The 16,386-nt window shown below is 31.5% G+C and overlaps 1 protein-coding gene across 1 annotated transcript in view; it reads left to right on the forward strand.

The window, feature by feature from the left end:
* Positions 1–16,386, forward strand: part of Nulp1 (Nuclear localized protein 1) — a 47,241-nt gene that overhangs the window by 29,645 nt on the left and 1,210 nt on the right. Inside the window, exons 9-11 of the mRNA XM_075372534.1 lie at positions 3,648–3,897; positions 9,078–9,250; positions 11,667–11,889. Coding sequence (XP_075228649.1) covers positions 3,648–3,897; positions 9,078–9,250; positions 11,667–11,880 — 637 coding nt within the window. The 3' untranslated portion in view covers positions 11,881–11,889. The remainder of the gene's footprint in view (positions 1–3,647; positions 3,898–9,077; positions 9,251–11,666; positions 11,890–16,386) is intronic.

Genomic DNA, 16,386 nt, shown 5'->3' on the forward strand with positions numbered 1-16,386 from the left:
ATCTGTTCCTCTCAAAACTTTTACATTATAAATCTCCTTGTGATAATTCCGGTCCATGCAAACTTGATCGAGTTGCCATTCCCCTTTTTTCCAATCTGGGTGTTTCCAAGTCTTCAATTTGTTTGGTTTTCTCATAAAATAGGTGGATTTTGAGATCATATTATGGTTTCTGCAAAATTCGACAAGTCTTTGGCCGTTCTTGTTAGTTTTCTTCTGGGCAGGCCATTTTCCGATAATATCACGATATCTTCGTTCTTTACCAAGTTGGGCATTAAAGTCCCCTATTAAAATCTTGGTGTAGGTCTTATTTATGTTGTTTGCAGTTTGATCAAGAAGTTCCCAGAATTTGTCCATCTCTTCTCTATCTTTTTTAAGATTGTTTTTGTCATTGGTGGGAGCATGGACATTTATTATGGTGTAGAATTTATTGACTGATTTTAGGGTTAAGGTTGAAATCCTGGGGGAGTAAGACTTAAATTCTACGACTGAGTCAATTATTTTAAGATTGATTGCAAATCCTGTTCCGAACTGTGGGCAATTCTTCATCACACGTTTCCCGGGGATTCCTTTGTAAATTCTGTAACCCTGAGATTCAAACGGCTCTCGATCGGTGTTTCTCATTTCTTGAAGTCCTGCGATTAGGATTTTTTGTTTGTCCATTATGTCTGTTAGAGTTTTTAGTTTGCCGGGTTGAGTTAGAGAATTAATGTTGTGAGTGGCAATGTAGTTTATTTGTTTGCGTTTTATCCTCAATTTTGAAGTTGTGTTGTTTTTGGGTGTTTCCAAACGCTGTGATTCATTGTTATCTTTTAAGCAGCTGCCCACCGGATCCGAGTGCAGCCTTCTCTGGTATTTACCAGACGGTGGATTTTTTCTTAAAAGACCTTCCATATTTGACTTTCAAAGGCAAGTCAGCCTTGGGTGGGAATAAATTCCCGAGTTACAACTCTGGATGTGATCCAGAGAGGTGATTCCGATTTAGTTCACCAGTAGAAATCTCCACGTTTCTAACTGGTTATCCAGACGAACCAACGTGGAGGCGCAAACCGATTTTCTTAATTGAGATTTTAAGTATGGAGAAAGTTTAAATCGGTTCCGGAATCATTTTGTCCATATATATGTATATTTCAGATATTTCTTAAATTTCTGAAATATATCTGAATTAATTTGAGTGGAAAACTTAGTTTTAATATGTTAAAACTGGGTAAATATTTTAAAAGTAAAGCGGTCTAAAAAAATCTGTATTCTTAAAATTTTTTGTATATCTTTTGATAAAACACTTTTTTATAACTTTAGAAGCTACATAATTGATATAATACTGAAATTTTAATTTATTGTCAATAAAGACTTCTAGATTTATAACATAGGTGCATTTTTGTGTAGAAATGTTATTAGTGTATAATTATATTGAATACCACATCATTGTTTGTTCCAAAAGAGATATGAAAGTATTTTCAAAGTTATATATAACACCATTTAACCTACACTAATTTATCAAAGCATCGAAATCACCCTGAAGAACATAATTTCAAAAGAATTATGAATTGTTTTTTAAAGTCTTGGCATCATCTGGAAATAATGAAAGTTTTGAATATTAATTATTTTCTTATTCTTATTGGCAATATATTGGATACTATGTGTGAGAAAAGACTTTAACCATAGTAATAATGAACCATTGAAACCAAATGCTGCTAGCTTTCTAACTAGTAAATAAATGTTGACAATGTCATATGCTCATTAAAAGTTTGTGTAAAATGAATCAATTATGTAACCATTATTTAAAGATTCAGTTATAAGTTGTAAATATATAGCAAGATTTATTTGCGTTTATTTACCTTCAAGGAAACAATGATATTCGGATATAATATTTTTAGTAATAAATGGTATAATTTTATTGTAAACTAAATTATCAAATAATTTAATAAATACATTGGATTTGTTAACAGGTCATTGGTAGTTAACATTCTTATTATCACTACTTTTAAGTAATGGTTTAATAAGACTAGTTGTTTATAATTTAAGAAATATACCTTATGGTAGACATAATAAATAAATTTAGTGAGCAAACTTGCAAAAAAAAAACTGCAATTTTTAACTAATAGGGGATGGATGTTACTAGCTCCTGGACTAAATGAAACATTTTAACTTATGTGTTGCTTTCTGGACATTTTTTAAAGAAGTAGTTAATAGTTATTTGGTTAAAGCAGTCTAGATATTCAAATGTCACTTCAGTATCATTTAATTTTTCATTCATGTACGAGGTCTGTTAAGAAAATAATCAAATATTTTTAATTATGTGCCAGTGGAGGTATTTAGTGACATGTGGTTGGTAGCATTGTGTTCTGCATAACCACATGTTCTTGGATTCTTGATATCTCATTTAGTTTTGTTGTTCTTGTTATTTGAGTCCAATGTGTTTGTAGCAATTTTTTTGGTGTGTGATTTTTTGATTATTGAATTTTTGTCTCATTGTTGTAGCCATAAATCCAGCTTTCATCTACCATTATGATCCTTTGTATGAATATTTCATCGTCCATTGGCTTGTTCAATAAGTTGTCGACAAACATCTGTTCGATGTTCCTTCTGCTGTTCAATCATCTAATGAGAAACACACCTTGTTGCAACTCGATGCATGTTCAATTTCTCAGTCAATATATCATGATCCAGTTGAGATGCTAACCACTTTTGCAAGTTCTCAATTGGCGATTTGCATGCCGGAATGTTAAAATCACCTTGTAAAAACAATTTTATATTTCCAGAACTATTTATATAGTTTATAGTAAAAAAGATTCTTTTTTTGTAATTCACTGATTAAGTTTGTAATAAAAGTCAGAAGATGACTGGGTGTAATGTGTATAATTCCAAGCAGTATAAAAGTTGAATTATACTCAGTTTTAATAGATACATTCAAATGAATTGTTACTCAAAAAATATTTGTATAATGGAATTTAAATTTACTAATATACTACCATCACACAATTTTTGGCTAGTAAATAGAAATATGTCGCATTTCAACACATCAAAATTCTTTAAACCAAGTTCATTACTGTTTATTTCTTCATTTAAAAATGTTCCACATAAAATTATGATGTTGAAATCTATAAAAGTTTCCACTCATGATTTGAATTCAGGAATACGACCTTTGATGCCTCTTGTTTGATAATAGAGTTACAATTTGGTAGATATGCAAAATCTTGATCTTAGGTTGCATATATGGAATTCGATTTTTATAAATATACTGGTTTTCTTCATTTTCAATACAATGTTTTAGTTCCATCATGAATAAGGATTAAACAAAGTGGCAGATATTGAACATTTGATAAATTATAAAAAGAGAATGATATTAAAATATAATTTTGAAGATTGATTTTGCAGATGTAAACTGAAGAACAAAGAGCCGTTAGTCTTTTTAGAATGCTATAGAAATAATTCTTAATTTTAATATTAATTTAAATAATTTTTATTTTTAAATTCCTTTAATTTTTTTTCTTCAATATTTTATTAAAATTAGTTTTACCGCAGATTTTAAGTTAATTGTGTTATTGTTTTTAGTTAATTCTGTTTTAAAATAGCATGTTTGTGTGGTATAAGTTTTTTATGCATCTTTCTATTAGTAGTTTACATTTAAGTGTGTTTGTTTTTTTCAGTCAGAGTGCTGCATTATCACAGTTGATTGCGTTGTATATAGCTCGTTGTTATCATGTTTGGAAAGAATCCGAGTTGTTACCTTGGTTAGAACACAATGTGCATACTGTTTTAGACCGTGTTGATTCTGCAGATCCTTTAATTAAAGAGTCTGAACATAAAAGATGTAAATTATATCCAGCACCGCCTCGTCCAGTGTTAAGACATGTCATATTATCTGATCTTAAAGATGTTCCTACTACATTGTCTGAGGTACAATAACTATCAAATAATAAGATATATCTTATTTTTTTGAAAATAAAGTAAACAAAGTTGCAAAAATTGTATTTTTATCCTAAAAGTAATGTGAAATTATATTATCGGAATATGTAGAAGTAATAGTATACAAACATACATGTTAGCATGCTTCTATAGTGTTATCTGCTTCTGTCATGCTATTACTACTATGAAAGTACAGGAGTGTCAGTAATATAGAACACTTAGCTTTTCAGACTACTAACCTTTCTCCTTGATGAGCGTTTTGTGCAAAGTCTTGGAGGGAATGGTGATCCGAAATTTTACCTGGTATTTAGAGAAGCACACTCTGATACCTTGAGAACAATGTGGTTTCCACCATGGACGATCTTCCATTAATGATCTGGTATCACTGGAAACAGCTGTCCAAAATGCTTTTCTGTCCCGCCAGCAACTCGTCACTATTTTCTTTGACATCAGGAGGGTGTATGACACAGCCTGGCAAGAGATATTCTAAATATCCTTAAAGAATGGGGGAGTCATGGGCAATATCCTTGCTTTTATTAGGGGTTTCCTAAATGACCGTTCATTCATTGTTTGTGTTGGAGATTCTGTGTCAAGCAGCATCACCTGGAGAATGGACTGCTTCAAGGAAGTGTATTAAGTGCCACTATAGCCACAACAGTATTACTAAATGTGTGCAACCACCTGTTTCACATTTTCTATTTGTTAATGATTTTGGTGTATATTTCACGACTTATTCAACAGCTACAGCTGAGAGACTACCACAGAATACTACATCTCGCCTTGAAACTTGGTCCAAAATCACCGGCTTCACATTCTCATCAGAGAAAACAAAATGTGTAGTCTCTTCTAGTCTGTGAGACTAGTTAACTCCACAAGTCCTGCTCAGTGAAGAGCCAATTGCTATTTCTTCTGATGTTAAATTTCTCATTTTACTTTTTGACAGTCTCCTTACATGGCTCAAACACATTAACAGTTAAAGGTGAGATGCTTAAAAATTATGCTACAAGTCCTTAGCAACATTTCATGTTGCTAAGGACTTGTAGTTGAAGTGTTGCAAGTCCTTAGCTCACCAGCTGATCAGTCATGTATGTTATGTTTTTATTATTCTTTAGTCCGATCCCGTTTAGATTATGGTTGTATCATCTGCTCTTCAGCACATCATACTTTGCTTAAGATCCTGGATGCTATATACCACTCTTTTCTTTATCGTGTCACTGGTGCGTTTAGATTAAGGCCTGTCACAAGAATACTTGATTGCAATGAACCATCATTTGGGATAGGCGCAACCGGCTGCTACCATCTTACTCTGCTTGTTTTAAAGGACAACAAATCACTTGGTTCTTAAAGCAGTCCTCGCAAACCCTCATTTCCTACAGTATGAAAACCATTCACGTAATACAGCACCAATGGGCGTTCATACACAGTATTTAATGTACCTTGTACATTTTGACCACCTTTTATTTTCCCAGCCTATCCCTGTACATATGCTCTGCGGAGACTCAACTCCATTAATTTTAATTGCGACCTCACCATATAAAAAATTAACAATTCTCATCTTTCAGCAAACATTTTACAGTTTTCTATCAGAGACATACCCAGACACAGTGGTATACACAAATGGATCGAAGCAGAATGACATCATTGGATGCGGTTTTGTTGTAAATAATAGAGTTTATGTATTTGGTCTATCTGGCTATTACAAGTGTTTACAATGCTCAACTGTACTCCATCAAAATGGCCTTGAATACCATTACATCGAAATATCATCACTACCTTATCTGTAGCTATTCTTACAGTGCTCTCCAAGCTTTAGAGAATTTGTATTTCAGACATGTGGGATTCCTGGATAATGAACATATGGATTCTGCTGCTTAAGACACATGTAGCCAACCGTCTTTCACCACTTGAGTAATAACTACAGATTTTATTAATTTCATTAAACATAGACTTCGAAGAAGGTGGTAAGGTGACTGGACCGCTACAGTGAATAATAAACTCTGATATAAAAGATACGGTGTTACTATGGGGACTCTTCTTGCAGAAAGATTTGCCGAGAGGAAGTGGTCTTGTTTTTGCCGATTGCAATTAGGACATACCAAAGCTATTCACGGATACCTGATGCCAGCAGATAGTGTATCATTGTTCATCCGATGCGACTGCTGCTTGACTTTGCACAACATCCTTACGGACTGCATATGTTATTATGCAGCTTTACATCACAAATTTAAGTTGCCAAGGGATGTATGGCGCATCCGAGTAAGTGACAAGAATATACTAGACCAAGTATTGTTACTTCTAAGAAGAAATAATATATTTAATCTGTCATAAATTGTGATATTATTTTGTTATTCACATTACATATAAAATCCTAGTTGTTGCATTTCTTTTACTATTTCAGTTTTATACCTATTATTTAAAAGAAGCAGTATTATTTTAAAAAAATAGAGTTAAAACTACGATGAAACCTATTTTACTAATATTTTAATATCTGAGAAGGAGCCTCTTGTTATTGTTTTGACCCAGGCGATGATAACATGAAAGCATTTATCATCCAAAAAAAAGAAAAAGTAATTAATTGATAACACTCTTAGCATTCAGCTTTTTAATACAAGGTGTAGCGGAAACAATAACCCATTTTTAATTTTGTGCTGTTGTTGGTCACGGCTTCCTAGAGAGCTGATATTCATGGCTTTGTATAGTGCAGTTCAAAGAATTTTTTATCAGCCATATTACATGATTTTAGCAGTCAGTATGCAACTGGTTGAATGGACATTGCACATTTGCAATTTAAATGTGCTGATAGTGCTGTAAGAATACAGTATTTATTTCAGTAACATTTTGAAAATGGCCTGGAGACAAGTTCTGTCGCGGAGGGTGACTGCGGGGTGAGTCAAATGTTATCTACTTCAAACAAGAAACCACCTGGTAGGCCACATGCACATGGACAACATTGCAACACTAAGCGCTTTAGAGCTGCGATGGATGTTGCATCTGGATAATAAGTTTCATCTATACAAGAAGCAAGTGGTGCAATAATTATTGCCCAGAGATCTAGAGGGACATGAAGATTTCTGTATACAACTTCTGGAGATGACAAAACACACCCAATTTTGATAATGTCAGATGAGACTCATTTTCATTTATCTGCATATGAAAACAAAAACAAAGCTTTAGGTACTTGGGACCTCACAATCCTTATCAGCTTCAAGAATGATCCAGTTCATAGCAAGTTACTGTGTGGTATGGAGTGTCTTCTGAGGGTATTGTTGTCCCTATTTTTTTTAAGAATAATGCAGGCGATTAATAATCATGCTTAAATATAATGTTTAAAATGGGTCACTGTTTCTGCAACACCAGTATAATTATCTGACTGGAAAAATAGATTCATATCTATCCAGGATAGATAAGAAGAAGTGCCTATTTTTATCTGAAAAACATTACATATTCTGTATATTTTTCTAACCCTGGTCAAGTTTTCAAACAGAAATGCTGTCCCATCAGGCTAAGCAAAAAACCAGCTATTAACTTCTATACCAGCTACAGCCCTTCCAGAATTGCTGATGTATCCCAATGTGGTAACTCACCCTAGATGAGTTAATTATTTAACCCATCATGGATTAGCTTATGCGATACTTAATCCACTTGTAAAAAAAAGATTAGGGTGAACAAAAGAGTTGACTGGAGAGGGAGACTGAATCAATTGAAAAATTATGAGCTCCTTGGGTAATATACTCAAAAAAATATCTATTATAAAGGGTTTTGAGTAATTATTGATAGGTTGATCATTGTAATCAGGATTTTGAGAAAAATGCCAAATATATGAAGGTCCTTTCAGTTGTTGAAATGTTTACAACTGCCTATTGTATTGTAAGTGTAATGTAAAATCTATGGTTCCTTCCCTAAAGAGGCCTATTAAATGTATATTTTATGCTTTCTTTCTATTTTATGTCTTTGTTATGATACAATCTTTGCTGGCTGTTACATAATATAAAGTAAGTTATAAGCCTTTCCTGCAGTCATATTTAAGTATAAAACCATTACTTATGTATACAAAAGTGCTGCATCAGGTTTTTTAATTTTTTTTAATAGGATATTCACCTTTTGATTAACTAAATACAATTATCCTAATGCATACCCATCATCTAAAAACAACAATATTAGTGATGTTTAATAAAAAAATAATAAAAAAAAAATTTAATTCAGTAGCAATAGGTTCTTTTAATAAAATAATATCTCAAATTATTTAATAAAATAATTTTACATGTTCCCTGGAGAATATAGATAAAATTTATTTGATGATTTTCTTATGAAGTGTAATTCTATTGCAAGAAAGTAAAAATATGTTTATGGCCATACTCTTCTACTGACTTATCTATTTTTTTTCTTGGTTGAGCATACTGATTTCCCGAATCAGGATAGACAATGTCTTCTTCATTTTTAAAATGAGGAAGACATTGTCTTAAAAAAAATTGAATGAAAATAATTTAAGTTTCAATTAAAAAGAAAGGTAGATAAGAGTCTTTAAAATCGATAAATTTTTAACATTCACTAAATGTGCTGTTATATTCAGGGATAGAAAAAACAATTATATGAAAAGGGTGAATGTTATATTTACCATTTTGAAATCATGACAGCTGGAAAATTTAATATGACAAAAGAATGTTTACATTTCCTGGATGTGAGACAAATCACATCATTAGCAATCTATGTTAAACATTCGTCATTTTTGCACATCTTCTCTAAAACAGTCTTAAAGGGTGAAAAATCATTTAAAAGGAAATATTGACTGGTTTATCCTTTTAACATAACACCAATATATATTTGTATTGTTTTGTCCTCTTCAGCTATGTAAGGGAAATTATCTTATAATTATGTTTGAAAAAAGTCAGATGAGTGGATTTTTCTCATCTGTTTTTAGTTGTCAAGCACTGTTGAATGTTGTTAGTTGCAGTATGCTATTAAGGAAAAAGGAAAATTACATTAATTAGATTTTATGCCGCATTAATGTCACTCTATAAAAAAAATAACAAATGTTTAATTTTTTGTTACATGAGTTTTGTGCTATCTGATTGTATTTGTAATGTGTGAAGCTAATTAGTTAAAACAAAATTATATTTAATTCATGTAAATAGTTAAAGTAAATGTTAGTCATGTTTGTATTTTTTTTAAAGGAATCTCAGAGTCCTGTTTTAAGCTTTGATCCACTGCCTCCATCAGATTCTATCAATTTATATAATCGTCCTCAACGCCGACGTGTCTTTGATAATTCTAGTGCATTTTCTATGTTCTTCCGTTCACTGATGCCTAATTTTAGTGCAAATTTAGTGGCTACTGAGGAAATAGTGTGAGTATTTGTAATTTATTGAATTTTTTTTTTTATATAAATTTTCTTTGTAAAAATGCATTCTATTTTTTATTAGTACATTAAAAAGATCAATAAATTTAGAATGAAAGAAAAACACAAATAAATGTAATTCAGCAAAATATACAAAATAGAATGTCATACAAAAATAGTTCGAAATTTTTATTTGATTTTTAATTAATTTTTTATAGATGAAAGTTAAAAAGTCAAAGATAGATGTTTCTTATGAAATTTATTGAGGGTAAATCAAATATAAACGGAATTTTATTTTTTAAAAAAATTAATTGAAAAAAAAAGCAAATATAATTTATTTCGCTATATAGTTTCCTGCTTTAGAAATACATTGTTACCAGCGAGAAGGAAGCTTTTTATTGTAGAATGAAGCTGGTTGCGTCAGGAGCCAATTGCTGACAATTCCCTCTACACTCTGTCATCTTCAAATCGTTGCCCTCCTGGAGCTTCTTTAAGTGACCCAAACAAATGAAAATCGCAGGGCAATAGGTTCGAGCTGTAGGGAGGATGATCAAGTTGAGTCCATTGCATTTTTTCTAGTTTTGAGACTGCTAGAGCTGCAGTATGGAGCCTGGCGTTGTGGAGGAGCATGGCCTCTCGAATCAGTTGGTTTCGTCTTTTGCGGCCATATGCAGCCTTCATCTCATTTAACAACTCACAGTAATAAGCAGCATTGATTACGCATCACTCATGCAAAAAATCACTGAGCAAAATGCCTCACCGGTCAAAAAACCCTTGCCAGTTGACAGTCGAGTCTTTTCTTTCACTGGGGCTGCCACCCCTTTCCATCACCACTCCATACTGGCTTGTTTTGACTGGGGAGTGTAGTGGTGGACCCATGTTTCATCGCAGGTGATAATCCAACTCAAAAATACATCATCTTTTTTCACAAACCTTGCTTTAAGCCTCTGACAGAACTCCAAACATGTCAACTTCTGATCTGCGGTCAAAGACAAGACAAGGTACCCATCTGGCACACACTTTACAAAACTGTAGATCGTTTGTCATTATCTCTTGACAGCTTCCATAATGTATTCCAACCTGTTCTGCAATTTCGGATACTGTCACCCGTCGATTTTCTTCAAGAATGTCTCGAACCACACAAATGTTTTCATCTGTAATGCTGGTTGAGGATGGTGATTGTGTTCCTAATTTTCCACTTGTTCTCGTCCTTCCTTGAACTCTTTATGCCAGGCAAACATGAGTCCTTGGTAGTGTTTGGACTCTGAACTGTGCAGTCATTCTCCAGAAAATTTCCATTGCTTAAACTTCACAAGCAAGAAATTTTATAATTATGCGTTGCACAGTGGAGAGGTGCACTTGTTACTCTGACACTCTGACTTCGTGAGCATTGCTGACGAATTGGTTGGGAGTGTGGAATGGACGACTCTCCCTACTCCTAATGACCTCATCCAAGCATACTAGAAGTGCGGACCCAGTCCTACCAACCATAGATGCTCAGAAACAAAAATCCCGTTTATATTTGATTTACCCTTTTATGTTAATCGCTTTTTCTTTTTTTTTTTTTTTTTGCTAAAATTGCACTTCTGTTAATAAAAACACCCCTTTACTGTCCAACGCATAATTATAAAATTTCTTCCTGATTCGAGGGGCCATCCTCCTCCACAACAATTCCAGGCCCCATACTGCAGCTGTAACGGCCTCAAAACTAGAAATGCACTGGACTCAACTTGATCATCCTCCCTACAGCTCGAACCTATTGCCCTGCGATTTTCATTTGTTTGGATTGCTTAAAGACGTTCTAAGAGGGCAATGATTTGAAGATGACGAGGTTGTGGAAGGATTCATGCTCAATTGGCTCCTGATGCAGCCAGCTTCGTTCTACAATGCTGCAATAAGAAATCTTCCTCCTCGTTGGGAAAAATGTATTTCTAAAGCAGCAAACTATGTAGAAAAATAAATTATATATGCCTTTTATTTTTCAGAAATAAAACCCCGTTTATATTTGATTTACTTTTGTTTATATAAATAAATATATTCTAATTTTTATATGATGTATAATAAATTATCAGTTAGTCTCTCTAACCATCATTTTCTTTTAATATTTTTCTTTATGTTGTTTCAGAGTATTGTTTTTTTACCTTAATTGTTAAAATAAAAAATTATTTTACCTATGACATTATTTACTTTCTCAATACTAGAAATTTCCTCTTCTGTTCTATTCTGTATTGAAATGATTGTATTAGATTATTCTAATTTGTTTCTTTGAATTGTTTAAGATGATTATGAATTTGACTGAAGTATATTATGTCATATTGATAGTCACACACTACTTATTAGTTAACAATTTAACTGATAATTATGTTTGTGAGTGTGTTCATTATATGATCTTTAGAAATGTATGTTTACGACCTTTTTTCTGTAGTGGAGGAGTTAATGCTGGTAATGATGGTGGTGGAGGCAGAGATGGTGAAGGAGCTATGGGTGAAGAAGGTGCTGAATGGGCAGGAGTTGATCTACGTCGCAGTGTTACATCATTGCTAGATGCAATGCGTGACCTTCTTTCTAATATACATATGCCAGATGTTCCAGGTGATGGAGATATAGAAGATGCTGATTCAGATGAAGAGCAACCATAATCTTTAAAGGTAATTAAATTCTATTTAATAGTTTAAGAGCTGTTGTAACCGTCCACTGGTAATAACTCTTAAACCTTCTGTGATGACTTATTAACAAGGTAGTTTGGTAGGATTGCAGAAGCAGTTATTAAATTTAGATGAAATGTGCTTTTTCTGCAATTTTCATTAAAAAATTGCAAGTTGGCATTTATGAAGATCTGATAGTAGTGTATACAAAAATCTAAAATGAGTGGTGAATTCTGATAGTAGTGTGTATAAAAACTTAAGAGTAAATGGTTAATTTTTTTTGATTAGAAGTCAGTCAAAATATCAAAGTATTATTAATTGTGTGTTTTGTAGTAGAATCTTATCTCCGATTTGTACTAGACCAAACCAGGGTGAACGTGTCTTCGCAAATCAGCTGAGTTCGAAGTCGAGAGTTCCAATGCTCAAATCCTAGTAAAGGCAGTTACTTTTATATGGATTTGAATACTAAATTGTGGATATTGGTGTTCTTTGGTGGTTAGGTTTCAATTAACCACACATTTCAGAAATGGTCGACCTGAGACTGTAAAAGACTAAACTTCACTTGCACACTCATACATATCATCTTCATTCATCCTCTGAAGTAATACCTGATGGTGATTTCCTGAGGCTAAACAGGAAAAAAGGTTTGTCTGTACTTATGTATACACGTAAGAAGTTATACTTCTTTGGCATGAATATAAAAAGAATCTTTTTACGCATTCAAACAAATTTGAACTGAATAAAATGGTCGATAATGACATTAAATATCATGAATAAAAGTTTGAATAAATAATACTTAAATTGAATAATATTTATTTTATACATTTTTTTTTTATACAGTTTAAAAAGTATTAAAGTATTTGTTGTCTTATTAAACAAAGTTCATTGTATATATTTCGATTAGTTTTGTTCCATTATTTCTTCAGACGACAATTGAATAGGCATGAGGGTTATCAGCGACTTATGATATGAAAAATTAGATACAAATTGTTTTATTTTATTAGCGTATTTTATCAAAAATGTTGATTTTGGTAAATTTAAAATTATTTATGCAAAATCAAAAATTTGTCTGATGTGTGCTATTTTTTGTGTCATTATAAAATATAATTTTACTCATAAAAAATAATATTTGCATAAATATAACCTCAAATCTTGATACACAATTTTCACAAAAAAAATATATATACTGCAGTATTAATAAAGTTTTATGAGTATGAACAACAATATTGTCACAGTTTAAAATATCCGTCTTCAGAAATCCATGTATATAAATATATATTTATTACGACTCAGTATCTGTTGTGTTTACAACACGTGCCAATCACTTAATTGCATTGAGTGACTGACTGAATTAGACACTACACACATGTGTGTGTAAACTGATCTACTTTGGTCTGCACAAATCTTTGTGGTGTTACATCAGCACGCTCAACTTCCATTACTAGCTGAAAATACACTCTGATCAGTTTCTTCTTACACGCCAAAAGAAGTATAACTTCAAAAAAGAGACTTAATCTCATAATGCAAAAAAATCCTCTGATATATTTTTAAAATTTCTTTATTGGTACAAAGTTAACATTTCAATAAATGATTTGATTTAATGCAATTGAAGTATAATTTTGATAAATTTTTAACGTTATAAGAAATTGAATTTGGTAAAAAATACATAGTTTTGCTTTTATAGCATGTATGTTTAGTATTACAGAATATTTATTAACTGTAGTATATAAAAGCATTTAATTTAAATTGCTGCTATTTATTAGTGCATATAAGCACATCATCTGATTCTTGTGATGTGTCCAATAGAAATCTAGATTTTAAGTTGCATTTAAAAATACATCTTTAATGCTCAAAAATAAAATTTTTGGACGAATAACTGATAGATTAGGTTATAAAATGTATTAAGAATAAGTTTAATTTTTTTTTCTTCTTTAACTGGTGTTGATTGTAACTATTGGGAACATTTTTTTTAAATGTGATTTAAATAGAAACTTTTATTAGCTCAAGATTTCTGCTGAAGACATCACAAATGTATAGAAAGATCATTTAAAGTATTAAGTCGCACAACCCACATGTAAATCAGACTTTATGTATTTTTTGAAGAGTAATTAAATTTTACATATGCTACTGTCAACTAGCTTCATCTTCAGTACAGTCTTCCTTATTGTTATTGCTTTGATGTTAGAAATGCTGTTTCCGATATTTTATTTCAACTTAACCAAAGTGTATGAGTTGTTCTTAAATGGCCTTATAAATAAAAATCTGGATGTGAGAATCCAGGGATTGTGATGGAGGCCATGTTAATCCATAGGAAATTACAGGGTCATCAAAAAATTTGTATAAATTCCATAGCCAATTCACCAGTGAGACATGTAGCAGTAATTGACAGTTTTCCTTTTCAGATTGAAGAAAGGTTATAAAATTTATAATTTCTGAATAACGTTTTGCAGGAATGATTCTGTGAAAAAAATAAGTTGACTGTTCTTCCTAATGGAATCACACAACACAGATCAACTTTTTGAGATTGCTATGGACTTTCTTGTTGAATGTGAGGATTCACAGAAACCCATACTCTAGTTTGGCTGTTAATGTATCCAGAAATAATAAAACCACCCTTCATCTGGATAAAAAACATTATTCAAAACATACATATTACTTCAAATGAAATGTTTGAACAATATACAGAACTGAAGTTATTGTTAAAATCTCCAAGTTCTTGCACTATTTGAATTTGATTGGCACATGAAGAAAGTCATCTATTCTGTCTGCTTTGATTTTGTCTAGTGCAGTTTCAGTAAAACATCTGTAATCCATGTTTATTTATAATTAAAAATGGTTTATTTTTAAACTAACTAATGTAGTCTTCATAAAGGCATACAATTCAAAATGGATGTCAATCCTGTACTTATAAGTTTGTTTACTAGACTCCTGGTGTGTTATAAACATTTTAGTTTTGCTTTAGTGTTCAACCGCAGTTGACCACTATGTTTAAGATCAGCTAAATTTTGTTTCACAAAATCTAGATGCTGAAGAAAAACAGTTGATTTATTTTCTATTGCTCTGTCTGGAAAATTAGCCATGAAAGCAATTGCATTTAGAATAAGACTGTGTAATTAAAAATGTTCCATAATAAATATACATAGGGATTGTGGGGTACTGCATAAGGATAAATGCATTAAATAGCACAAACTATTTTGCTGTGAAACTACTGACAGATGGAGTGGCTTCATGACAGATGTGAAAAGAGTCATGTAATCTTGTCTGTTTTGACCTTGTGTCTAGTGCAGTCTCAGTAAAACATCTACCTCATAAATCTTAAAACAACAATTTTACAAGTACAGGATCTACACCCACTTTGGGTTGTATGACTTCATGAAGACTATGTATTAGTGATTACTAAACTTTTTCTTTTCGTATTAAAAAACTAATTATTTCATTTTTATATTATTTGGTTGGGTTATTATTAAAACATTATAAGAAAATTATATAAATGGTTTACTTATATAATTCAAAGACTATATATTTGAAATTGTCAAAAACACATTTTTTCAAACATAAACATCTGATCATAAAAAAATACATTCTTATCAGCAAGCACTACATATTGGAAAATTCACTTTTTAACCAAGTAATGGTAAATAGTCAACTCTAATGTAGTGAGAATGAAGTAATACATTTGGAAGAAAAAATTTGATTATTTTTTAAAAAAATGTATTTAAATACTGTGAAGGGAAATGCACAGATATAGTTAGATTAGCTGGAAAGGCAAAAAAGGTAGCTGCGTTTGTGCAGAGGGTTTGATGTCTATTCATGTCTGTATTTTCACCTAGAAATTGACAAGCATAACTTTAGTCATGCAGGATGTTTAAAAAAATTTAATTAAAGATAAAGTTCTGAATTTTAATAAGGCTACATTATATTTAACATTAATAATAATATTCCCCTTAAACATTCTGTGGTATTTCTTTAATATTGTTACAAAACAAAACTGACATTTTATGTGATTTCATCAAATGATACAAATGTTTGAGTCACCAGTTCTGATTTGATTATTTACAAATTGTTCTTTATTTAGATTAGAATAAAAAAATTCCACTATCTTGCCTAGTAAAAGTATCAGAACATAATAATTCTATGGTGCATTAACAACTTTAGTGAAATTTTTATGGTTATAAATGATTTAAGTCATTTTCTACCCATTTTCATGCAGAATACTGTCTCGCTTCATATAAACATTTAACATTTTATAAATTATTCACTAAATATGCTAAACTGCATCTGAAACACACCAAAATGAACTCTGAAGGTAAATAAACAACAAAATCACACCAGAGAACTAAACATAGCCAAAGATGGTTGGATTTGTTAATAATTTCAAATGTGTAAAAAGATTTTTTTAATGAAACTATCATATTCTAAAAGGTGATTAAAACCTGTAGTCCCAAAGAAACAAGCACTGTTTGTAACAAAAATATTAAGAATGAAAAAAAGTGATTCAGT

The sequence above is a fragment of the Lycorma delicatula genome, chromosome 8 (genome assembly GCF_047948215.1).
Source record: "Lycorma delicatula isolate Av1 chromosome 8, ASM4794821v1, whole genome shotgun sequence".
In the NCBI taxonomy this organism is placed as follows: Eukaryota; Metazoa; Arthropoda; class Insecta; order Hemiptera; family Fulgoridae; genus Lycorma; species Lycorma delicatula.